This window comes from Sebastes fasciatus, chromosome 2 (genome assembly GCF_043250625.1).
Source record: "Sebastes fasciatus isolate fSebFas1 chromosome 2, fSebFas1.pri, whole genome shotgun sequence".
Classification (NCBI taxonomy): domain Eukaryota; kingdom Metazoa; phylum Chordata; class Actinopteri; order Perciformes; family Sebastidae; genus Sebastes; species Sebastes fasciatus.
In genome coordinates this window covers 5,255,077-5,280,551 of record NC_133796.1, presented here as the reverse complement: position 1 = coordinate 5,280,551, position 25,475 = coordinate 5,255,077, and the positions used below count along the sequence as shown (strand labels likewise).

Here is a 25,475-nt window from a genome sequence, read left to right as displayed (position 1 = left end):
CCCGACAACCCGTCTGACCAATCAGCTGTCGATGTGACAACAGTTTCCCTGCTCTCAGCCAATCAGGTTCTGCTTCTAACACACAGCCGAGCGCTGATTGGTTGGCTGAGTGGAGACCTCCCAGTTGAAATTACTACAGCACCGGGAGAAGAGCTGCTGGAATGTGCTCTCTCTAATAAATTCAGATTTATATATATATTTATTTATATATATATAAATGAAGACAAATACAATAATAATATATAAAAAATATAAATGAAAAAAAAATATATATATATATAAAAAAATAATGTATATATTTATTTTGATAAAAATGAAAAAAAAAAAATATATATATATTTATATAAATGAAATAAATAAAACAAATAATATATATATATTTATTTTTACATAAATAAAAATATATAAGAAATAATATATATAAAAAACAATATATATAGTTATATAAATAAAACAAATAATATATATAAAAAATAATATATATATATTTATTTTTATATAAATTAAAATAATATATATATATATATTTATTTTTGCATAAATACAAATATATAAAAAATAATATATATATATATATATTTTTATATAAATTAAAATAATATATATATATATATTTATTTTTGCATAAATACAAATATATAAAAAATAATATATATATATAAAAAAAATTATATATGTGTGTGTGTGTATATATATATATAAACATAACATAGAGAAATCAAAAGAAAATACAAATAAGAAATATATGGAGCTATAGCTGCCGATATGGCTAAAAAATAATAAATATGTTGTTTAAATATGTATAAATATACAACACATGCACATGAATAGAGCAGAGAAAATGTAACCTGGCTTCCCTTGATAATTTCACCATGGTATTTTGTATAGCATGCTAAAGTATTTTGGGGACAGCTCTGGTACTTTTACATGTCTATGTCAGTGCCCACCAGGGACCCGTTGTTTTATACTCTGTCAATAATTAAACAGCTCTTAATGTGAAAAGATGTATCATAAAAAGTCTAAATAGCTCAATAATCTAGGGAAGTTACACTGAGCCAATAAGGAGTTGGCTTGATCAGCCTAGATAAATGCTAAACTAAAAACAACACACCAGCTAAATCTCATGAGATTAGTTTGACAAATACATCAGAAAACACAACACTGGTGCCCCCTGATGGCCATAACAACACTTCATACTGTACATACATACATAACAGTTCTATGTGGTTTCCCTTAAAAGTAGGTCTATGGCATGGCTTGAAGACCTCTATTGAGGTCTGCTGCACATACAAATGACACCTGCTGTCCACTTTATTTCTCAGGAAATGACACAAGACCCAATAATTACTGAGTGAAGAAATACATCCAGACTTATTGCAAATTCTACAAAATGTTTATTGAAAAGCAAGACAGAACTATAAGAACATTGTACAATCAAAGAGGGGTCGTGGGCTCGTCTTTCTTTTTATATTTTTATAGTAAAATATAGAGCTCTGCGTAGCTATGGTGACTCAAGCCTCTTCTTTCACAGTTAGTCTCACCTTGCAGAGGTAGATTCTGACATTACCTGAGAGTCAATCTGGGGCAACGCCAAACAAAGAGGAAACGGACGCTGAAAAGTCTTCCCTGTTGGACTAGACTAGACCTGACCTCTCTATACCCGAAAGACAATCAACGCAGCTGACCCCGTTCACATCAATTTAGATTTTAAAATCCACACGATGTGTAGATGAACGCATGAGATGGAGGAGAAACGTAGGAGATCAGATCAACGGGGCTGCAAGGCGACGTCTTTAGAGGACGTTACACCCAGCTACATGTGGGTCACCCAGCAGTCGTTGTGTTGTTGAGGAAGATTATTTGTCAGTATGGTTCTCACTGACTTCACAATAAAGGACAGCCACTTGAAGAACTGCTGGCTGGAACAACAAATGTGGGAATCTTCACTACATTTTGTTGAGTTAACGTCTTTCCCGTCCGCTGTGATATCTCAAAGGATGGAGATTGGAGAGGGGAAAAAGAACTTCAGTCTTGTAGTTATACCCAGAAATAAAAGACTGAGATTCCAAATAAGGATGCAGGGAGGTTAGCAGATCATCATTCAGTACTATATCGAAGGTTTTTGGACCTGTTGCAGAACTGCATGATGAGCGTTTGCCTCGGTAGTGGAGCGAGCGGGGTTAAAGATTTGACAAAGAAGAAAACTAGTGACTAAGATTCTTAACGCTACTAGTTTCACGAGTACAACAAGCCCACAATGGGAAATCTACAACTTGCTTTGACGCCGCCAACGATCGATTTCCTACATTCACCGTATCAGCTCGCTCTACACTCACGGATGAGTTTCCTTGTGTACAATAACTGCAGCTCCTATTGATATTCATCTGCTGATGGAAATCAATCTTTTTATTCAGACGCATTAGAAAAGAAAACCAGTCTTCTTCCGGTATCAAGTGTCCGAGATGTCGAGGCTAGGCATGTCGGGGTAGTCGGTGTTACACGGTGGTCGGGCACACACCGATTACATTACATATCCACCACCACCACTGTCGTTTTGCTTTTTTTTTTAGAGAAATAAAACCCACTTAGTTAATTTTGGCGTATCAGCACCGTGTTATCAATAGATAGTCAGACAACAGACGCTACAAACTGAAGGTGAATGCATCTGCTCCGTACAAAGTCTCAGCTCAGAGCAGCAGGTGTCATGTTTCACACACGGGACGAGAGTCGACAGACAAGACGATGGCGAAGGATTTGGTGTCAAAACCTGCGGCCTCGCAGCGAAAGCTGGACCGAAGAGGCCAGACACACAGCCACCCGACGGTAAAGATCACAGTAAGCACGCTACAGATATCGACCGTCATCTTTTCTTGTAACATGTCCGTTGTTGTCACGAGTTTATTAACCGATGGGAAATTTTCCTCACCGTCACATCCCTAGTCGAGGCCCATTATTCTGACGGGTTTTTGATTTTGCAAACATAATTTGCCAGTGGACGAAGGCGTTTCAGAACTCCTGACTCGTACACGACCATATGGAAATCAAATTACATGGTTCATTAAAAAAATCTGGGTAACATTTCCTTTTTACCGGTACGCAAATTTCATGGTAATTTGGTGATAATTAGCAAGGAACCTTATTTGAAATTACTTTGAAATTACCCCAATATTTACCTCAAAATTGATCTAAAATGACTTTATGGACATTATTTAAGAATTCTATGCTAAAATAGCATAGAATGGTTAAAATAGGGCCCTTAGGCTTGAGAAGCGGCTGCTCTTCATCGGAGGTGGAAAACCAAAACTAATTGAAGACGCTTCTGATCAGGCACAAATCTCACCATTGTGTGACTTATTGTCTACACAAATGTAACCTGGTAGCTGATGTCATGATTCAGGGAGTTATTAAAGACATTTCAAAGGTATTTGCTAATTATCAACTATTTATCAGCAGACATGGAAATAAAGCATATCAATTAACTTTGTATTCTGTTCCTGGAAATGTATTAAATAAATTGCCAGCTATTGGGAAATAGCAAAAATATTATATGTTTTAAATTTTGAGGTAAATATTGGGGTAATTTGGCAGTAATTTAAAAGAAATTTTAAATGGGTTCCTTGATAATTATCACCTAATTACCGTGAAATTTACAGACCTGTAAAATGAAGTGTTACCCAAATTTGCACAACAACATTCACTTGAGCTTTCAACTCCTTACATCACTTTAGTCGTCTCTCAAGTGGGCAACAAGCCAGCAACAAAATAATTGTCTTTGACCTGCTTCATTCATTTTGGTTAAATTTCTCATATTTTTCCATTACAATTATTATTATTACATTTCTTAGGAGGGACAGAAAACAGGTGAAATCGGAGATGAAAGTTGAAGATTTCAGTCCTGGTTGACTTGGTGCCACCTCTGGGAACAGAAGTTAGCTTTAATACTACAAACGACACATGGATCGACCACTAGGGGCAGCAAACGACCCCAAACAGAGGAGGAGCAACTGGTGTATCTGTGACATCATCACATCTCGCTCTACTACTGAAGACAGCCAACGATGTCGGCCGATACGGTACTTCTAAACTCATGATTGAATGTTAACGTACAGATCAGATATCAGATCGAACGGGCCCTTCTTCTGCACTGCCAAAGCATGCTGAATCTTTTGCTGTAAATCTCTGATGCTCTATTTCAATAGTGAAGTCATGATATTGCAAGAACATGTCATCTAATTTAAACATAATCTACTCTAATTTAAAAGATAATTTTGCAAGTCAAGAAAGTCGCAGTTTGTTGTAAAACTGTTGAAGTATCAGACTGTGAAAATATGTAATTAGAAAGACGACACACAAAATTATGTTTTAAATTGACAAACGTGTGATTCATGGCGCAATTCAAACGGGATAAAAAAAAAATGTATCTCTCTCCGTTGACTAGCGTTCATATTTTTTACGAAATAAGTCCCCATGGTGGTCTACCGGAAGGGGCGGGACTTTCTATTTCACTGTGACTTCCTGCTCTAATCAAGAAAATAAAACTTATCCAAGTTATATGACGTGATCAAAAATATTTAATACCCTGCAGCCGAACACAGACGTGAAATAAGCCCAAGCTCTGACTTGTTCTACACTCTGACCCCCATTTCCTCTTCCATGTTTCCAGATCACATGCCGACAGTAAGGCTACGTTAAGAAAAAGTGACCTGTGACAATATGCATGTGATGTTCCCACTGTTGAATTTAATCAAACTAGAGTTTCCAAATGAGACATGTGACACTACAGGGAGCGGCCGTGTGAAGAGAGAAAGAAAACGGCCAATTTGACTGCATGGAAATTTCCTATGAAAATACAGTTATGGTAGAAAACAGGGAGTACTAAGTGCTCACCATAAAGCCAATTATTACAACCAATGTAAACGTGGGCAAAAGTTTTAGAATAGAATCCTCGATACAATCATTTTATTCCTCTTTAACTATCGCACAAAAAAAAAGATACTGTATGGGTTCAGTTTCTGTCTAGAATTAAAAAAAAAGAAAAGAAATCTCTATCCCCATCCAAGATGGTTTTTCTGGCTAGTTATGGAACTCGGCTGGAGGTGTGTGATGACACCTTTCACACCTACACACACACAGAGAGGCGGCGGAGGCTCGTTCAGTCCTGCTGTGAGGTCGGTGTCTCTGCAGGCTGGCTGGGCGTCGTCGTAGCAGTAGTGGTTGTGTCAGTAGCAGCCGGTGTGGGGTCCAGTTCAGGTGGTCTGGAGGCTTGGTGGATGCCCTCCGTCTCCAGCACGTCACCCTGAGCCAAGCCCTCCTCATCTTCCTCTTCTGCCTCCTCCTCCTCCTCATCCTTCTCCTTCCCCGCCACGTCATCATCGCCGCCATCTTCCTCCCCGGGGGAGGGCTCCCGTGGCTGGGCTTCAGGAGGTGCTGTGGTCCCTTTGTCTTTGTCTTTGTCTTTCTGCTCCTGCTCCTGGAGGAGGCTGAGCTGGTTGTTGAGGTCGTTCCTCTCCTTCTGCAGGGCTCTGCACAGCCTCTCCAGCAGCTCCAGCTTCCCCTGCAGGGCCTTGAAGTGGCCATCACGCAGAGTTTTCTACAACACAACACAACACAACGTTTCATGAGCATCAAAGGAGAGTTGACAGACAAGACAATGCAAAGCGAAAAGCAAAAGCGCCTATTTGGCAATATTTCAGATTTAAACCCAATGCTATAAGGGAACCATAACGTTAGTGAGGCCATCGCCGTGCACACCGGCTGTGACCGCTCCGTCCTCAGCACGGCGAAGCAGCGCCAGGTGGAAACCTGCGACCCCGCAGCAAAAGCTCTACCGGAGAGGCCAGACACACAGTCACCAGACGGTAAAGATCACAGTCAGCACGCTACATATATTGACCGTCATCTTTTCTTGTAACATATCCAGTGTAATCTGTAACACCGGTGTTGTCACGAGTTTATTAACCGGTGGGAAAATTCCCCCCACTGTCACATCCCTACCTTGGAATTAGCAGTTTGGAAAAAAAGTAGTAGATGGGCCTTAAAACGAGATTATCCTGCCAGAGCTTTCAATCACATCTCCCTGAACTGAAAGCCCTGCGTCCAGGAGAACGCACCCTATTTTTTCCCCCAAAAATGTTGATAATGATAATGTGTTGAAATCGGTGAGCAGCAAAGAGAAGTGTGTGGATCATAAGAGTCACCTCCTCGGCCATCTGCAGCAGGGCCTGGTTGTTGCTCTCCCATTTGGTCCTCCACTGTGTCGTCTCCTTCTCCAGCTTCTTGATCTTCTTCGTCATCTGGGAGGTAAATCCAGACAGTTAAACAGCCGGCAGGGAAAAAAGTGAGACACAAACAAACACTAGCCAACAGGAAGTCCGGCAGTTACCTTCTCCATCTCCTGTCTGAAGGTGGTGAAGACTTCGTTGCTTTTAGCTAGAGTGCTCTGAAACTCCTCAAACTTGTCCATGTACAGCGAGAGCTGAGGGAGATCAGATGAGAGCAGGTGTTATGATTCAATATATTGTGACTTTTTAAAATCAAATTTTAGGAAAACTGTTGTAGTATAAAAAAAACACCACCATATGCATAAAATCGGAGTATAAAAAGTTTACTTCTTTTATGCAATCAGAACGGTGGGATCTGCATTTGCATTAATCCCATTCCCTGTAACATCCAACCAGGGATGCAACTAATGATTATTTTCATCGTCTATTAATCTGTTGATTATTTTCTCGATTAATCGATTTGTCGTTTGGTCTAAAAAATGTCCGAAAATTGTGGAAAAAAACCAAGAGGACGTCCTCAAATGTCTTGTTTTGTCCACAACTCAAAAATAAAACGGTTAAAAAAAAATTAAAAACGGATTATCAAAACAGTTGTTGATTAATTTAATAGTTGACAACTAATTCATTAATCATTGCAGCTCTACATCCAACATCATAGCTCTACTTTGAGAGGAATAAATTATTGACTGAGTTAATCTTTGCATGTAAACTATCAATTAAAAAATGTGAACTTACCTGTTGTTTGAGCTGTGTTTCTTGCTCCTTCATCAGCTCACACTTGCGTCTGGACTCCGTGGCGTCCTTCAGCAGCTGAAGCATCACAGTACAGTCAGTTTCATGATCCTGAATATTGTTAATACCACTGATTGGTTGGTATTTGATGGTGCAGTGAACACTAGAACAGGCCCTCAGAAAAAAAAAAGATGTACTCACAAAGTCTCTCTCTCTTTGCTGCTTCTCCTCCACCTCTCTCATCATCTCGGTGATTCTCTGCAGCTTGGCGTCCATCAGCTGCTGCTGCAGCTCCTTGTGCTTGAACACCTTGTCTATGTGCTGCAAGAGGGGACACATCACATATCTATTAAGGCCCTGACACACCAAGCCGTCGCCCGGCCGACATCAGTGAGCGTCTGTCAACCTAGTTTTTGCGGTGTGTCCCGCACCGGCGGCTCTAGTCCGCCCGTGTTGGAGGCTTTTCCAGCCGATTCAGCATGTTGAATCGGTGGCGGCGCCCGTCGGTGAGAGAAGTCACTCTGATTGACAGTTCATCTCAAACTAATCGGTGCACGGGAAGAGAAAGGAAGTGAGGAAAGCAAGACAACGAGTAGACAGGCCCTAATGAAATGTTTGGGTTCTTTCTTACAGTCCTGCGACAGCAACAGTTACCAGATCTTTTTCTCTTTTTTTTCAGAGCATTTGATTTATTGATCGCTGTAAAGATGTAAAGAGGATTTAAACAAATACCAGTCAGCAGAGACGGCAGAGTTTCAATGAAATCCCAGTTTCTGGACAACCCTGATTTCTGTGTTTGCAGTGGAGGCTACAAAGGGGCTGACACAAAGATACTGCTGCTTTAAAACGCAGGTTTTGGACCCTTACCTCCTCTCGGAGCTCGTACTGCTCGATGAGCTTTTTGAGCTTCTCGGCCAGCTCCATGTTCTCCTGCCTCAGCTTGGTGTTGTGGGAGCTATGCTGTTCCATCTGCACCTCGATGTCGGTCAAGGTCATCTGGAAGTGAAGCATGGCCTCCTTCCGCTGCTCCTCGTACTCCCTGGACCGCTGGGCGTTTTCGTCCTGCGGTGACGGGAGCGGGAATGAGAGGAGGTCAACAAGGAGTTTAAAGCTGGGCACACACTGTACGATTTTAGAAATGTTGTTGTGTACTTCCTACTCCTACTGCATGAGTCGATCGTTTGCGATTTAAAGCCAAAGCTCATGATTTATGTGCTCACAACTCGTCACTCGTCAGCCACGACCTGAGTGTTCACACTGTACGTGTAAAGTTGAAAAAAAAACACAACCGGCTCCTGCGGACGGTTCTGGCTGTTGACAGTGTCAATAAAGATTGGTTTGAAAGCTCCGAGGCAGGTAGAGTTTGTTTGGTAGCAGAGGTCTGTACGGGTCACAATGCTAACAAGACAGAAACGTGCTGCCTTGATCATCTGTGCCAGCCTGTCTGCTGGAACATTAAAAAAAAAAGGCAGCGGCGTAACGTTATATGGACTCACAGGTGGCGAGGAAGACGTGGACAGTATGGCTTGTCCATTTTGCAGAGAGAATTGGAGGTAAGCTAGCTACGTTTTACTAGCTATATCTATTGTAGCCAAGATAACAATTTAGTTCTCTTGATAGCTACGCTCTGATTATTGTAAAAACAATAGAAAAAAGGCACTGACGTTGAGGAATTTGCTCGGTCGGGAGGAGTTAAACTGTCCACGGTCCCCCCTGTACACCGCACGGCAAACGACGGCCGACGAAGCTTAAATTCAGTCCGACTCTAAAATGAGTCGCACGGCTCAAAATTCGGGCCAGAAACGGGCTAAAATCGTACAGTGTATGTCCAGCTTTATTTGAGAAGTGGTTGTTTGCCTTATGACAGTGCGAGGTGGTGGTGCTGCTCGTTACTGTCAAGACAAACAGAAGATGAAAGACAGAAGCAGAATGGGTGTGCTGTACCTTCAGTGTCTTGTTGTGTCTCTGCAGCTCCCTACAGAGGCTCTCCAGCTTGCTGCGGGCCAGGATGGCCTTGCTGTGCTCCCCCTGCAGGTGGATCTTCTCCTTCACTATCTGAGACTGTTTCTTCTGCAGCGCTTTCAGACGCTTCTGCATGCAGCGGCTCTCCTCCAACTGAACACAAAACACACAGCCAACGTCAAAAGGATCACATTATGCTTAAACTTGGTTGTTTTTTTATTTATCAAATGCAGATATTCAGATATTCAGCTTACCAGGTCGGCATATTTCTTGCACAAAGCAGCTAGTTTCTCCTCAGGAGTAGCCAGGGAGTTCAGGGCGTGCATCAAAAGAGCAACCTCCTTTCCTGGAACATAAACCACAATGAATGTACAGGGTTGTAAACGAAGAGCATGTATCTTAAGTGCTTGTGAGACACATTGTAGTGTTCCTACCAAAAGCCTGGTCCTCTGCCTTGAGGTCTCCTCCGGGGTCGAGCTCTGCCTCCCCCAGGTCGCTGGGACTGTCCTCTCTGCCTGGAGTTTCCCCCCTCACCTCCTCAGCACAGCACAACCCCAAACCAAAGCCTGCAACCTCCTCCTGATAACACAAACACACACACACACACATCCAGATGACCACAAAGCAGCTAGAACATCTCACTGAAGAGACTCTATTTCAATTAGTCAGTTTTCACTGAGCAGCTCCACTAAAGAAGCTGTGGGTTCAGTGCTTAATGACTTAATGCCACCTCAAAGCGCCCGCTGCTGGAGGAAAATGTTGCTCACTAGAGGAGCAAAAACTGACAAGTACTGAAATGTCTGTTCATAATCTTAATGACATATTTTCTGATCTGACAGTTCCTGATTTCAACCAAAATTCTGCAGGTTTTTAGACAATTTTATGTAGACAAAAATCTTACGCCAGCTTGTGTTTAGAGAACATTTAACATGTTTGAGAATTTGTGTTTTTTTTAATGAAATAAAAAAGGAATTTGTAAAAAAAAGGATGGTTTAGGTATTGGTATCAAAACTCATGTATTGAAAGAGCACTACTGCTAAACAATGAATAGCTACTTTTAAAGAAACAGTTGCAGATAATCCATTAGTACTTACTGAACTTTCAAAACAAACAAGAGAACATCCACATCACGCCACACACACAAATAACACAAGTTGAGTTTAGTGTTTACCTGACATGGGCTGTCCAGGTCGGGTGGAGAGTCACTACCTCCCACGATTCTTCTGGTCGCCACATCAATCTCACAAACTCCTGTTGTCTCCATTAGTGCTGATCACAAGCTAGAAATGCACAGTAAACCAGACTAGTTAGAAAATATAAATGAGATTACTGCATGACCAAATACTTGTATCTAGTGATGAGTCGTGGGAGTCGCACTGAATATAATCTTGAGATGATAAAAAAAGAACAATTGGCTTGTTTGCGATGGTGAGGGTGTGCTGCTTCAAGTATTAAGCGAGGCGATAACATATGAGCCAGAAATTCAGTTTGAATAACACATCCATAAAGCTTACCAGGCACCAAAACACTGCACCATGAGATATTATGAGACAGGGTTATACAACCTTGGTTGTTTTCAAATCTAAATTACCAGCTATTGGGAAATAGTGGAATATAATTATTAAATAATATTTATAATACATTAATTTTTGATAAATTCTGAGGTAAATATTGGGGTAATTTGGCAGTAACTCCAAAGAAATTTCAAACAGGTTACTTGCTAATCATCACCTAATTACCATCAAATTTGCAGACCTGTAAAATGAAGTGTTACCAAATGTATTTACACTTTTACAATTAAAAATGTAAAAACAAGAAGTCGTAATCGAAGCTGAATAAAAACACCTTTGAATTGCAGTCTATCATTTTAATTAAAAAAGTTATCTAAGTCATTTCCCTACCCGACTGTGGATGGTGTATATAGGTGTATACCAGATTGTCAGAGTGAGAGAAACTCTTTTTCAACTTTCTTTTTTTTTTTGCTTGGCAGAAATGGGCTTCCATACCTTCCCAATGCAAACAATAAACCATTTCCTTCAGAGCTGGCCAAATAAATTCCACCGCATATGCATATGCAACCAAAAATCTGTCAAGTACGACTAAATATTTTCATCGGCCGCATCGGTGCGCCTGACATTTAGCAGTTTATCTGTCTCTGTGTGTCAAACCGCGCCCTGGACTCTTTCCTTGAGAAAAATCACAACCATAAAACAAAATGATAACTCAAAATGAAGAGAACTATTGATTGTTTTTCCTTCTGGAAAATGCTGCAGTGTGGTATAAGGCGCCGAATTCATTTCACAAGTAGGGAGGGCAAAAGGTGTGTTGTTTTACTTTTGTTTTTTGCTGTGGTATCGAATTGGTAGAGCATCGTGGAATTTCACAGGTATTGGTATCGACTACTAAATTTCTAATATCGTGGCATCCATAGTGTAGGCCAATGGGAACTGACAAAATGCTTAAAATGTGTTATTGCGGTGCTAAAAGGCAGGGTAGAAATGTTTTGGGTGCACCTAAAATAAAAAAAAGTTAGATGAACCAGTGCAACCAATGTGAAAAGTTAGTCTGGAGCCCTGTACAGGCTAACAGCAACAGATAGATGTCAATAATACAATGTCAAAAACATAACTTCTCTGAAAAAAAATTAAATAAATGTGCTTAGCTTTTACAGTAATTGTAGCTGTTGCCATGTGACAAACCCTGATTGAGAAACAAGCGTGTCACGTTAATACCATCTTAGCAATGCAATAAGAGATTTATCCTTTTCAACAGCAGGCAGCAAAAGTCAACCACGTGTGTACAGCAGCAGCAGCAGGCTGCCTGGAACTGACTAATGTCACTCAGCATGCAGAAAAAAAACAACGAGTTACCCTCTGATTTAAAGACAGACATAAAGTTAGCTCTCCAAACTAGACAGAATATAAATCAAGTATATCCAGGCCACCACTTTTACCATGTCAGTGTCTCTGGCCTACACAAAAACAACGTTTACTGATCCATCTTTCAACGTTAAATATACAGCTGTACAACTATATAGCCAGTGTTGTTGTTGTTGAGAATGGTAACCTTATTATGCATTATGGACCTTTTGGAGAAGAGACACTATCCCCAGCAGGTCGTGTAATATCAGAGCCAACCTCTGCAGTTTCCTGCAAAACATGCAGCCTGCTAGCTGCTACAGTGCTAGCCTTGTTAGCTCCTATACGCACTCAATATGATGCAAACTTCTGTTCATTGTGTGCAATATTAATATCCAACATGTGCAATATTACATATTTTTCTGATGTTTGCTTACTTTACCTTTTTTATTTTACTTATCTTATCTTATTTACTCATTTTACTAAATGCATCTTACTTAATTATTATTCTAATAGGCACTGGTGCTAGAAATAGTACTTTTTTATTTTATACATTTGAACTTGTTGTATTTTCGAGCAATCTCTGGCATAAGAATTTGCTTCGGGATTAATAAAGTTCTATTTTATCTTATCTTCTACCTACATCCCATCAAATCTACACAACATGCGTGTAACGTTAACCTACTTCATGTGCATAATCTTGCATACTTGATGGAGGTTCCTGTAGCTATAGATCCCTGGTTGTAACTTCAAAAAGTAACAAAAAATAAAGGAATGCGCACTAATTGAAGTATAATATTCAAGCCGAATTGAAAGACACTTTATCTACATTAAAAAAACATCTTAAGGGATGTTGTATCAGCAGTGTCTTCTGACATATCAACGTTTAAATCGTAAACCCTCGAGATTTCAAAGGGAGTCTGGTGTGACGTTTTGATATTTTTCGGATTTTTACTGACATTTTTCTAACTTTTTTTCTGACATTTTTCGGGCAAATATTTTCAGAACATTTTTGAATTTTTTTTTGAAATTTTCCAGACAGTTTTTGAAATGTTCACACATTTTTCAGACTTTTGGGGGGATTTTTTTTGCTTTTTATTTTTATCCTCATCCTCATTTCTCCGGACATTTTTCTAACTTTTGCTTTTTTTTAAGGATTGTTTTTTAAATTGTTTTTAAATCTACACAACCTGCGTGTAACATTAGCCTACTTCATGTGCATAATCTTGCATACTTGACGGTGGTTCCTGTAGCTGTAGATCCCTGGTTGTAACTTCAAAAAGTAACAAAAAATAAAGAAATGCGCACCAATTGAAGTATAATATTTAAGCCGAATTGAAGGACACTATATGTACATTAAAAATATATCCTAAGGGATGCAATATCAGCAGTGTCTTCTGACATATCAACGTTTTAATCTTAAAACCTCCAGATTTCAGAGGGAGTCTGGTGTGACGTTCCATCCACTCAGGACAGAACGGCGGTTCCTGGTCGTGTTAGTTATGCTAAGCTAACGCTACTTAGCTCTACAGCACAGGAAGCACTGTATTTATCACCGCTGTTAACACTGGCAGTGTGAGTACATGGCTTATTGACACAAGTTAACAGGAGAAGTGTGAAGCACATTTCTAATATAACCTGACAAGTCAGTGCTGCTGTTAGCTAATGGTGCTAATGCTAATCATGTGCTAACAGGCTAACAGCTAGCTAGCCTCGCTGTGCTAACACGAGATGTCAACTTTTACTTCAGCGAATACCATGAATGATATCGAATATAAAAGCTACACGCTCCGGCTGACAGTGACAGGTTACATACCGTATTGAAGTTGTGTAAAATCAGGTGAGAAAGCTAGAGAGGTTTACCTGTCTGTGTTTCTACACTGGATGAAGCAGGACGAGGTGATCAAGCGAGCTGCTGCTGTCTGTGACATGTAGAACATCCGGTTAAAGGTTTTCAAAATAAAGCAGTGGTCGAGCATGGATGTATAAAGATCAGATTCTACCAATAAAATAATTTTACTCCAAAATTCATAAAACCCTTGTAAAATATTTATTGTTTTCCTGTTTAGCAGGCAACTATTATTATTATTATATATTATTATTATATATTATTATTATTATTATTATTATTATTAACTAAAGAGATAAAAAAAAAATTCTTTTGTTTTTAAATCACAGATTTCCTCTTTCTTTGTCATTGATTTTTCACCAGTTTTTAATTATTATTTTTAATTAACAAGTAACCTATTTCTGTTTTAACGATTACATGCTATTTTAGCATATACTTATTATATAATGTTTATAATAAAGTAATTTTTGACAAATTTTGAGGTAAATATTTGGGTAATTTGGCAGTAATTCTAATTATTTTATTAATATTTCTGCTGCACATCAAATCAAGCGCTTCCTAAACTAACATCCAGCCACCAGCCGGCGTTCGAGATGTTTTGGCTTCACTTTTGGGGATAGATATTATCTATACAACCAATGTGTTTATGATTATATTGAGGGCATACAATTGTTTATCTGGCCTGTTTTGACGATTACATACTATTTTAGCATATACTTATTACATAATGGTTATAATAAAGTAATTTTCGATAGATTTCGAGGTAAATATTGGGATAATTTGGCAGTAATTCCAAAGAAATTTCAAATAAGTTACTTGTTTATTATCACCTAATTACCATGACATTTGCGGACCTGTAAAATGAAGTGTTTTCAAAGTGTTTTAAACTTTACAAAGAATTATGCAGAAAGAAGTTTATGCAGGCTTAACGTACAAAGCAAGCATACAATCTATCCAAACCCACTGCATGTGTCCTAATCCATGGCTAATCTCCAGCTCAGTACAGCTCATGGTTAAAATAGGGCCTTTAGGCTTGAGAAGCGGAAAACTAGTAGAACACACTTCTGATCAGGAACAAATCTCACCATTGTGTGACTTATTTTCGACACAAATGTAACCTGGTAGCTGATGTCATGATTCAGGGAGTTTTTCACAGAAATTTCACAGAAGTTATTTGCTCATAAATTAAATGTATTATATTATTAAATGTATTGAATACATTATCAGCTATTGAGAAATGGTGGAATATAATTATTAAATAATGTTTATAATACAGTCATTTTTGATACATTTTGAGGCACATATTGGGGTAATTTGGCAGTAATTCCAAAGAAATTTCAAATAGGTTACTTGCTAATTATCACCTAATTACCATGAAATATGCGGACCTATAAAATGAAATGTAACTATATCTCATTTAATTAATCTGAAAATAAGTATTAAGTATAATATTAATTAACTTCACAGCAAATATACACACAAACTGCACCATACCCATCATATGGAGGCTAATTGTAACCTCTTTTGCACTTGACATTTGTTAGGCTTTTAATGTGGAGGTATACCCTTACACATCCGGTAATAATCTGACTAACTTGATGCAGCTAAAGTCAAAACCAAAAGCAAAAAAGCTCTGAGCTCAGAGAGGGAGGAAAACAACAGCCACTTGATACCCAATCCCATCAACAACTACAGAAACTACTTACTGTGTCTAAACCATCTCAGGGAATTAAAGTCATCATCTTCTTCTTCTTTGGTATAACTGCAGCTTTTATGTTGAAAAAATGTCATGAAGGTTGCCTCCTAAAGGAGAGTAAACTGTAATGTTGGAAGTGATTGTGAGGTGACTACTAATTCCCATTCCCTGGTATGAACCAAATGGAAATGAACATTTAAATAGCCTAGTGTGAGGAGTGTGTGGAGAATTAGGAACGCGTTTTAGAAAGCAAAACCAAATAGGTCATAATAATAATTTGACAGGGAATTTAAAGTATCAGAGTTTACCAGGTAGATCCCTACACCAGATGGTGGATCTTGCCTTATAATGTGAAGTACAAGTTCTCTAGTGGTCCAAAACATTTACTTGTTTATGTTGTGCTTGTCTTCACTTATTTACTTGACTTACTGTGTACACCAGAAATACTCACGAGGCATCATTCTGGTAACAGTAAAATGAACAACCTTTTAGAGAATTTGAGAAGTTAAAACGGTCCCTTAGTCTGTGGAAATTGAGCACCAGAAGGATTATATTAAATGTTTTTTTGTTTTTTTTACTAAGTAAATAGTTGCTCCCTGTATGAGTTTGGTTTGGCATTAATGCAGTGACGGCCTGTTATACTGTTTACTGGTACAGCTGGATAATGGATGCTTTTGCACAGTATAGTTAAGAACGGTAACACTTCATTTTACAAGTCGGCAAATTTCATGGTAATTACGTGATAATTAGCAAGTAACTTATTTGAATGTGATGTTTTGGCTTCACTTTTGGGGATAGATATGTGTTTATGATTATATTGAGGGCATAACATTGTTTATCTAGCCTCTTAATGTTGTTATTTTTGCTCTCAAAGTGCACCAGATTGATGCATTTAACTTTAAAATGTAGCTAAGAAAAGGAGTAGGGTGAATATTCCTGTATTTTTTCATATTGCAGAAAAAAAATATTGCAATGTCCAGTTCTCTAGAGAGGGACATTCCGCCAGATCCTACACACCAGACCTTTAACATAAATGAGAAACGTATCTTTGAAAAGTTATAAAAGTTTTATTGCAATTTGTGGTGCAGGAAACAAAACATGGAAATTTCACATTATGCAACAACAGAAAGAGGAGATGAGAAAGATGTGCGTTACCCTCAAGTGCACTAATTTAGTCCCAGACCTTTCACTCAACCAAATACTGAAGAGTTTTATGTACCTTATGAACGGGAAGCAAACACAGCAGGAAATGTTTCTTCAAAGGACAGCCGTCAGGTGTCAGCTAAGTATGATGTTATGTAACAAAAAATAACAGCCACTTGGACAGATGTAGATCAGGTTTTCCAAAAGCATTTCAGTGCTCGGATCGTCTTCTACTGTCCGCGTTTCATTACATATCGGTGTCTTGAGGGAAGCCTACTAGCTAGTGGGTTTCTGGCTACTCATGAGTCAAAATGTAAAATGACACTTCTCATGTTTTCCTTGCGTGAGCACTTTGAAGTTAACTGGTCTTAATAGCTTACAGTGACTTTCTGGTTCCTTCACCACAACAAACCTATCCCCAAACACTGGAGATACTACCACCTGAGCAGGTCCAACATGTCAGCTCCTATCCTACCAAGTTCTGAAGTGCTTTTGGGTACCTGGGCCGCGGTGAAGTGTAAGCCAGATGAGCCTGAATCCAATGTCTGTTTGCAAGGGTGGAGTCCATGCTGTCTCTGACTCTCCACACCGTTCCGTCATGTGGAGAGAAGACACTTTTCATTTTGAACTTGATGAGCCAGAGAGGGAAATGACAGGCTGGGCTGGGTGGGGGTGGGGATGGGAGGGTGCCTGGAGAGAGCCTCATGCAGAGCTGGGTTAGGATCCCTGAGCCTCCAGCTCTGATGCAGGGGTGTTGTCTGGCTCCTCGTCATTGTAGATATTCTCTGCCTGGAGAAGAAGAAGGGAGGAGGAAGACATTCATGAACACACTGTAGAAAGGCAGCAGGTGCTTCTCTAGCTTGTAGATTTGTAGGTTTCTACCTCAGCTCTCATTTGACGCTGGGTTGACCAAGGCCCTGTTCAGACCTGGTATTAACATGCATCTCCACATGCGTCTTGAGTGACCACTTGTGATCTGATCTCACTTCCCCGCTCTATATTCAAATAAACACGTAGTAAACACACGGCTAATACAGCAGACGTTGTGACATGATATTAATACATGAATGTCAGTAGTAATATCCTACATATTCCTGAATTCTGGTTTATTAACATCAAAATATGAGGTTACCGCTGCCTTTGCCAGACAACAGCGGGGTACAGAGCTCCAGAGAGCCGGGGAGGAGAGCGGGCGGGCGGTCGGTTGTCAGGAGATTAGCCATGGATTTGGACACATGCAGTGGGATAGATTATGTGCTTGCATTGTACGTTAAGCCTGCATAAACTTCTTTATGCATAATTCTCTTTGGAAAGTTTAAAACATTTAATTACACAATGATAAAGAATGCTTTTGAGGTGTTGGCATATCATACAGTGCCGACATCAACATCTGCCAAATGACCTCAGTCAGTTAACTTTGGGTCTGATGTTCTACTGGGTTCATGGGGAGAGACTGGAGCCATCATAATCCCCAAAAAAGAAAAGCTGTGTGGGTGATGGACGGCAGCTGTACTCACCATCTGCCACACTTGCATGATGTTGTCCTCGGACACTGAGCAGATGACCCAGGGTTCATTGGGGTTCCAGGAGAAGTCGGAGATCTTGGCTGTGTGGCCGCCGTGGATGAACTGATGAGGAAAAAAGGTGGAAATTAGATATAACAACAACAAGCAGGACTTTAGAAACATGGACAAACCCTACAAATGTGAAAGATCAGGGCTTTGAAATTCATTAGTAACTCCGTGTCTGAATTGTGTATTGAACGGCTGTCCAATCACATTATACCCACTGCTTGTTGTGTTCAAGTGTAGGAAGGTTTATTGGCTACTGACAACAGTAAAGATCTCAGGATGATTTAAGAGTGACTGAATACAGTAATCTTGATCATAGGATATCACTTACCAGCAGCTCTGGTGGGCCATCCTCAGCATCTTCTGCTGACTGCTCCTCACCGATTTTACTAGAAAAAGAAAATGAATTGGTTAGTTAGTTCCTCTTCAGTATTTCCATTTTAGAATCACAAATATTTACCACATTGTGTGAGCAATTGGTCTGAAAAATCCAGTATTGGTCAGCCTCTACTCACTTCTTCTTCTCAGTATAGGTGTACTGTTGAAACCAATGTGGTAACCCTTTCAAACAGCTGAAGCTTGGTCTACACTGATACTTACAGCCCTCTGGTAATACAAGTAGTATTGGACGGTGAGGAGATGATATATTGTATTGATATTAGTTATTATGATGCCCTAATGCACCGTATTTAAATTGTAATTTCCTTTAGTTATTAAACTAAATCAGTTGAGATGGTTCAGGCATCTGATCAGTATCCTGAGATTTTGCTAAAAACTCCTTACCAAAACATTTAAGATATGGATTATGAGATATGTTGGACAGTAATTACCTGAGATCCCAGACGTTGAGGCGTCGGTCGGTGCCGCTGGAGGCCAGGATCGTCTCATTGTGAGGAGACCATTGTACCTAATGAATTGGACAGTTGGTCACTGGCAGCTCAATGTAGCGCTCAAATAGCAGCATGGACTTTTTTTGTAAAAACTCTACCTAGGCTTGGTAGGCAGCACCTCAAAAAAACAGGTTCGGCTCATATCCCACAATAGACCCGTTTGTCTTTTTTAGGGGGGTACAGGGGGTCTTTAGGTTTAACTGCAAATAAACATTTGGAAGCAATTTAAGTTCTTACCTGGAAAATCTCATCTTTGTGGGACTCAAAGGAGTGGAGCTTCAGTTTGAGGTTCCTTAGATCCCACAGTGCAACAGTCTGAGAGAAACAAAACAACCGTTGCATTAAATAGTTATTCCAATTTATTCCATTTTACTTCAGAGTGTATTTTCTTCTTCCCTCTACCTTATCAGCAGAACCAGTGGCAAGAATGAACTCGCTGTAGGGGTTGAAGCTCAGGCAGTTGACCTCAGCAGTGTGAGCATCTACTGCGTGGCTGGCTTTGGATGTGGTGTTGGACCGAGTGTCCCATCTGGTGGAGGATTAGGGACAGTCAAAGGCAGCAGGGACATCATTTATTTGGTTAGAAATAAAACAATGAGACAGAGCACTTATAACTTGATCAATCTTTTGTCCCCATTCACAAAACCAGACAACAGAGCGCCAATTTCTATCGACCACTTACATCATGAGCTTCTGGTCGTCGGCCACTGAGCCAAACAGAGATTCATGGAGCAAATGCCAGGAGACATCTTCCACCACTGCTGTGTGTCCAGTGAAGATGGTCTTTGCATCCACGATCTTCCCTTCCTTTGGGCCGGCCCCGATGTCCCATAGACAGATGGTCTGGAGAAAAATTAGAGGGGGAGCACAATCAATTTTTAAGCTCAACTCAAGGTTTAAACATTTTTAACTCCAGCAACATGCCTTTGCCTTATTTTGTACCGTCTAAAGGGATTCTGTGTTTATCGCATCCTCTAGCGTCATTCCATTGACTGTGTATGTAATCAAACTGTCTTGAAAAGTCACTCCGCTTTCAGTCTGAACAAACCTGTGGACCCTTCTTTCAGGCACACTATTATGTGCACTGTATAACCAGTAAACGAAGGCCCTGTTGGCTTTTAGTTCTGGTCACTTACATGGTCATCGGAAGCACTGAGTAGGTTGCCGCTGAGGTTGGGATTCCAGGAAAGGCCATAGCCTTCTTTCTGGTGGCCTTTCAGCCTCAAGTCAGGACTACACTCCCCACTGGGATCTGAAACACACAAATAAACACTACATTCACACTTCATGATGTGGTGATTCACTGGCGTTATCGTGCATTCTGATGCGTGTAGTCACGAGTAGATCAGCACAGCAGGGATCCAACCTGGCTTAGATGGGTGTTTGTTGTAGTCGAAGACCAGCACGTCAGAGGTGGGAGTCTTGGTGGCGATGATGCAGTGATTCTGGGGCATGTAGCGGGCTCGGTTGACCTCTCCCTCGTGGTTTATCTTGATCTCGATCTCGATTTTCCCACTTACTGAGCCAAATCCACCAAATTCTGACAAGAGAATACAATGAGACTTTAGTATGGACAGCGGACACCTGCAGGTTAAACCTGGCTTGGTCAGTCTTTTTTACTGCACAATATTGGTCGCTGATATTTTATTGGCTGATGAACAAAAAATTAGAAAGGCAGATAACTCACAAACCAATATGTAGTTAAACTATTACTTTACCCTTTTATTTTGATATGTACAGTATGCTAGATTGGTTTCATGTGTATTAAGCTTTAGACTTGGACTATACCTTAAAGTTGTTCAGTGGCCATGCTAACATACTAACACTACCTTCAGCAGACCTACACACAGCTGGGCACCCATCAACATACCTGCTGGAAGACAGAAGAACACAGTTTCAGCATAAAGAATTCTCTCACCATATAAAATGTCTGAGCTAATCAGTGTTTAATCCAGTTTCTGACAAATACAGCGTCTATCAAAACTCATATGACAAGCAACTGTATATATATATGACATCGTCCACAGGATGACTCCTGGTGTATTTACCTCCTTTCTCGCTGTCGTAGTGCGAGGCATCAAACTGAGCATCATCATTTGGTACCTGGACGCTGGCGATCACAAGGTGGTTCTGCTCATCTGATGTATGGGTCCCCAGAACCAGCCTGTGAACAGCGTAGTCCTTCCCCTCTGGCCTGCAAAGTTCCACAAAATGGACATGATTATAATTTGGCGTTTACTCTGTGGCAAATATAGCTTTTCCTTTAAGTTATCACAGAGAGCGGGAGGAGATTGGACAGACGTTTGATTGGCTGACACACTGAGCACTGGGCTGTGTCTGTCCCACTTCTGACCAGATGTTGGCTTTGACGTGCAGTTTGATTGTTAACAAACCCAAGAGAGGACCAAGAGAAATAGATGTTGCAGGAAAACACCGGCAAAAACAGACTCCCAAAGAGATGGATGACTGTCCGGTCATGCAGGTGTTGGACAGTGGCACACATTATTGTCCATAATAATGTACTTATTACAGACATTGGCTGTAATAAGTAGCTTGTCACACACTAACTGCTGTTGGGATTTAAACCACATTTTATGGGCACTAAGATAGAGTCCATGTAAATACCTGTTGACATCTGGAAGCCACTGGACAGTGAGGCTGGGCCACTCCAGCGCGTGAGTCATCACCAGGTCATACAGGAAAGGTGTGTTTTTCTTCCAGATCTTGTACTCTTCATTGATGACCCTTTCTTCCACCGCATCATCATACACTATAGCAAAACAACATGGTATAAATTACAGGTATAACAGCATATAGTAGCACCTAGTGTATTTTTCTAAGATTACATTTACATATTTACTCAGGAAAAGTTGATTAAGCACACAGTTACGGTTACACATAGGGCTGTGCATTGGCAAGAATCTGTCGATACGATACGTATCATGATACAGGGGTTAGGATTAAATTGCAATACTGTAAGCAAGGTGATATATTGCAATTTTTTATATCTAATTCTAGGAAAACTGTCATAGTATAAAGAACACACCACCATATGCATGAAATCTGAGTAAAAAAGTTTACTTTTTTGGGGGGCTGTCAAAGTTAACGCGTTAATGCAAATTCCTTTTAACACCACAAACTTCTTTAACGCACTAACGCAATCAATCTTTAGGGGGTTGTAGCAGGCTCAGTTTTAAAGCTAGAGTAACGAGTACTGGTATCATATGAAACTACAACAAATCCATTGGTACCAACAATGCCCCACTAGATTGTCGTGAAGGAGGTTAAATAACGCTCCAAACTGACACTAAATTTTGGTGAGGAAAAACTGTCATGGCCATTTTCAAAGGGGTCACTTGACCTCTGACCTCCAGATATGTGAATGTAAATGGGTTCTATGGGTACCCACGAGTCTCCCCTTTACAGACATGCCCACTTTATGATAATCACATGCAGTTTGAGGCAAGTCATAGTCAAGTCAGCACACTGACACACTGACAGCTGTTGTTGCCTGTTGGGCTGCAGTTTGCCATGTTATGATTGGAGCATATTGTTTTATGCTAAATGCAGTACCTGTGAGGGTTTCTGGACAATATCTGTCATTGTTTTGTGTTGTTAATTGATTTCCAATAATAAATATATACATGCATTTGTATAAAGCAGCATATTTGCCCACTTCCATGTTGATAAGAATATTAAATACTTGACAAATTAAATTAAAAAATGTAAGGTACATTTTGAACAGATAAAGAGTGTGATTAATTACAATTAATCATGGACAATCATGCGATTAATCACGATTACATATTTTAATTGATTGACAGCCCTACTTTTCTTTTAATGCAATCAGAACATCTGCATTTATCACAGTCCCTGTAACATCCAGCATCATAGCACTACATGTGCTATGATGCTGGATGTATCAGTATCTTCTAACCCTTGGTAGAAGATACAGGACCCCCAGGACTCTCACCAGCAGACTGAGGAATATTTGTTTTCCCCCGGGCCATCAGACTTTTAAATAGATAATTCATACGACACCTTCTCACACAAAAATGTATCTTATACTGTATATGTTCTTAATATGCCTTGTACAAAGTATTTCCTTTTATAATTGTAATATAACTTATTATTTTAATGGTTGCAGAAATGTGCTCTACAAATAAAGCTGCCTTGCCTTATGACTTTATTATCATAATATCACTTCTTTTTCTCTTAAACTTATGCTCTTATACTGCACTAGAGCTTTTATTCTTGTGTGTTATATTCTATCCTAGCTTTTATTTTTAGCTTGTTTTTATTTTCCAATCTTTAATGTTTTTATAACTGTTTTAATTATGTCTTATTATTCTTTTGCACTTTGTCTCAATGTTCTTGAATGTTTATGTAATGTGCTCTACAAATGAAGCTGCCTTACCTGTGAGGGTTTCTGGACAGTATTTGTCATTGTTTTGTGTTGTTATTTGATTGCAATAATAAAAATATGCATACATTTGCATAATATCCATGTTGATAAGAGTATTAAATACTTGACAAATCTCCCTTTAAGGTACATTTTCAACAGTTAAAAAAAATGTGTGATTAATTACAATTAATCATGGACAACTAGTTACACATTAAGTGACGTTATAACCAGATAGAAACAGAACCAGTGTGGTGTTGCTGAAGCAGCTGGAGGTTCAACAGACACATGTAACTCCATTATAAACTACAGGTAGAGCCTGCTAGCTTACTTCAACGTCACAATAACGACACTAAATCATAAATAAAGAATCATGATCATAGCTGGTAGTGTTGTTGATGTTTGGTGAACTTAGAAGAGTATATTGTTTGACATAAAACGTCCTTTATAACAGCAGAGAACAGCACACAGACTGTTAAACTAAACCCAACACGCCTCCTGAGAGGACTTCACTGAGCTAGCATGTTAGCATGCCATGCTAACAGCACAAAGCGGTTACACGAGGATAAACAGGCCACTGCTTTAATATTAGACATATATATAGCTGTGGTTATAACCTACCCTCTTTATCAGCCATATTCCAGACTCTGCGCTCTGTCACGATGCTCTACGGCAGAGTAGTAGGTTGTTTATAGTGAGTACTGCTGCTGTTATAGCTGCTAGTAGACTCCTCTACTGAAGAGACGCTTCCTTTTCAGCGCCCAATTACTCCATGCGTACTGCGCATGCGTCAGTACGCGCTTACCAACAAGGGTCAATACTGCGGACTGCGCATAGGTAGGGAACTGCGCAGACAACTTGTGGTGCGTTTAAGTGAAGCTCGTGAACTCGTGTGTGTACTATATATATATATATTTTTTTTTTTGTTCAATAGACTTTATTTTAACATATGCCTTACATATGAAGGAAATAAAGGGATTAATTAAAAAATAAAAATAAAAAATAAAATAAAAATGAAATTAAAAAATAAAAAATAAACATAAAATACAAAACATGCCAGGGGTTAATATATATATATATATATATATATATATATATATATAATTATTATTATTATTATTTTTTTTTTCAATAGACTTTATTTTAAATTTGTAAACAATACAAAGAACAATTAAATCAATACATATGAAGGAAATAAAGGGATTAATTAAAAAACAACAAAATAAAAAAAATAAAAATTAAATAAATAAAAAAAATGAAAAATAAAACACAAATGTGAATGTGAATCCCTTTTTTATTTGAACTACTTATTTATGGATTAATATTTCATTTGTAAATTCTTTTCATAATTTTTTTTATTGCCCATTAAAATGTCAAATAATGAAATACTTTGTAATTTTTGTCCATTTATTCATAGATTAATACATTAATTTGTAAACATATTTATTAATGACTATTTTTATTATACTAGTAATTAATCAATTAAATGCTGTATTACTATTTACGTGACTCTTGTGGTCCTCCATAGTTATGGTAATGTTTAGTATTAGCTCAAATCACAGATGAGCTAAAGTGCATCTGAGGCTAACAAGTACAGCTGATTTAATTAAGATAACAATTTTGTTTTTGTGGTGTGTAATGAGCAATACGGCCTCACTTTGCATTCCAATGAGTTTATTTTGTAAAAGTCTCGTCCATAAACAGCAAAAAACAGTTTACAGTAAATTACAAACCTTGAAAATGCAAAACATGTTCCAAATACGAGCATAACAAAGATTTGAAGGAAATAAAATTAAAAAAGCATGAGTTTACATACAGAAAGTGTCTTAATCAGCTATCATCAAAAAATAAATATACGGTAGGTCTATAATCTCATGACAACAATTAGCGGAAGCAAAGTAAAGGCAACCGGCACAGAGAGAGAAAGAGTCTGGTGTCATCTTTAATCAATCTAAGTAAACTCTATCTGTATTCACAACATTTCAGATGAAAACCATTATCACAGCTCTTCCTGATGTGGTTCAGTTTACCGTCAGGTTTAGACATTGAGACGAGGCAACCGAAACAAAAAAGTGGATCTTTTTCCTCCGA

At 39.1% G+C, this 25,475-nt stretch overlaps 2 protein-coding genes across 4 annotated transcripts; both read right to left on the bottom strand.

Annotated features, from left to right (window-relative positions):
• Positions 1 to 1,371: 1,371 nt before the first annotated feature.
• Positions 1,372 to 13,806, bottom strand: txlng (taxilin gamma). 2 transcript variants are annotated; one of them, XM_074659654.1, is made up of 11 exons: positions 13,697 to 13,806; positions 10,147 to 10,255; positions 9,410 to 9,554; positions 9,230 to 9,321; positions 8,958 to 9,128; positions 7,881 to 8,075; positions 7,215 to 7,334; positions 7,017 to 7,091; positions 6,383 to 6,475; positions 6,198 to 6,293; positions 1,372 to 5,590 (listed from the first exon to the last, which is right to left on the bottom strand). In XM_074659654.1, exons 2-11 carry the CDS (start codon positions 10,237 to 10,239, stop codon positions 5,153 to 5,155), a joined length of 1,518 nt encoding a protein of 505 aa, XP_074515755.1. In that variant the 5' UTR covers positions 10,240 to 10,255; positions 13,697 to 13,806; the 3' UTR covers positions 1,372 to 5,152. The 2 variants fall into 2 exon arrangements, with proteins under 2 accessions (XP_074515755.1, XP_074515764.1); XM_074659663.1 differs by having other exon boundaries at positions 13,650 to 13,762.
• A 2,619-nt stretch (positions 13,807 to 16,425) lies between these two features.
• LOC141782681 (histone-binding protein RBBP7) lies at positions 16,426 to 24,168 on the bottom strand. 2 transcript variants are annotated; one of them, XM_074659309.1, is made up of 13 exons: positions 24,006 to 24,168; positions 21,608 to 21,752; positions 21,031 to 21,176; positions 20,349 to 20,525; positions 20,119 to 20,234; positions 19,665 to 19,825; positions 19,385 to 19,511; positions 19,220 to 19,297; positions 18,923 to 18,999; positions 18,424 to 18,481; positions 18,039 to 18,149; positions 17,404 to 17,516; positions 17,172 to 17,310 (listed from the first exon to the last, which is right to left on the bottom strand). In XM_074659309.1, the coding sequence occupies exons 1-12, from the start codon at positions 24,019 to 24,021 to the stop codon at positions 17,412 to 17,414; spliced, it is 1,317 nt and encodes a 438-aa protein (XP_074515410.1). In that variant the 5' UTR covers positions 24,022 to 24,168; the 3' UTR covers positions 17,172 to 17,310; positions 17,404 to 17,411. The 2 variants fall into 2 exon arrangements, with proteins under 2 accessions (XP_074515417.1, XP_074515410.1); XM_074659316.1 differs by lacking the exon at positions 17,404 to 17,516 and having other exon boundaries at positions 16,426 to 17,310; positions 20,349 to 20,522.
• Positions 24,169 to 25,475: the final 1,307 nt, after the last annotated feature.

Bases quoted from the DNA above. Each gene is read 5' to 3' on its own strand.
- txlng (XM_074659654.1), bottom strand. From the start codon at position 10,239: ATGGAGACAACAGGAGTTTGTGAGATTGATGTGGCGACCAGAAGAATC. The intron at 8,076-8,957 runs GTACAGCACACC...CCGTCACCGCAG, and splicing joins GACACAACAAGACACTGAAG to GACGAAAACGCCCAGCGGTC. The intron at 5,591-6,197 runs GTGACTCTTATG...GTTGTGTTGTAG, and splicing joins TGCTGCAGATGGCCGAGGAG to AAAACTCTGCGTGATGGCCA.
- LOC141782681 (XM_074659309.1), bottom strand. The intron at 18,482-18,922 runs GTAATTACTGTC...TTCTTTTTCTAG, and splicing joins CTCAACGTCTGGGATCTCAG to TAAAATCGGTGAGGAGCAGT. The intron at 17,517-18,038 runs GTGAGTACAGCT...ATTTGAATATAG, and splicing joins TCATGCAAGTGTGGCAGATG to AGCGGGGAAGTGAGATCAGA.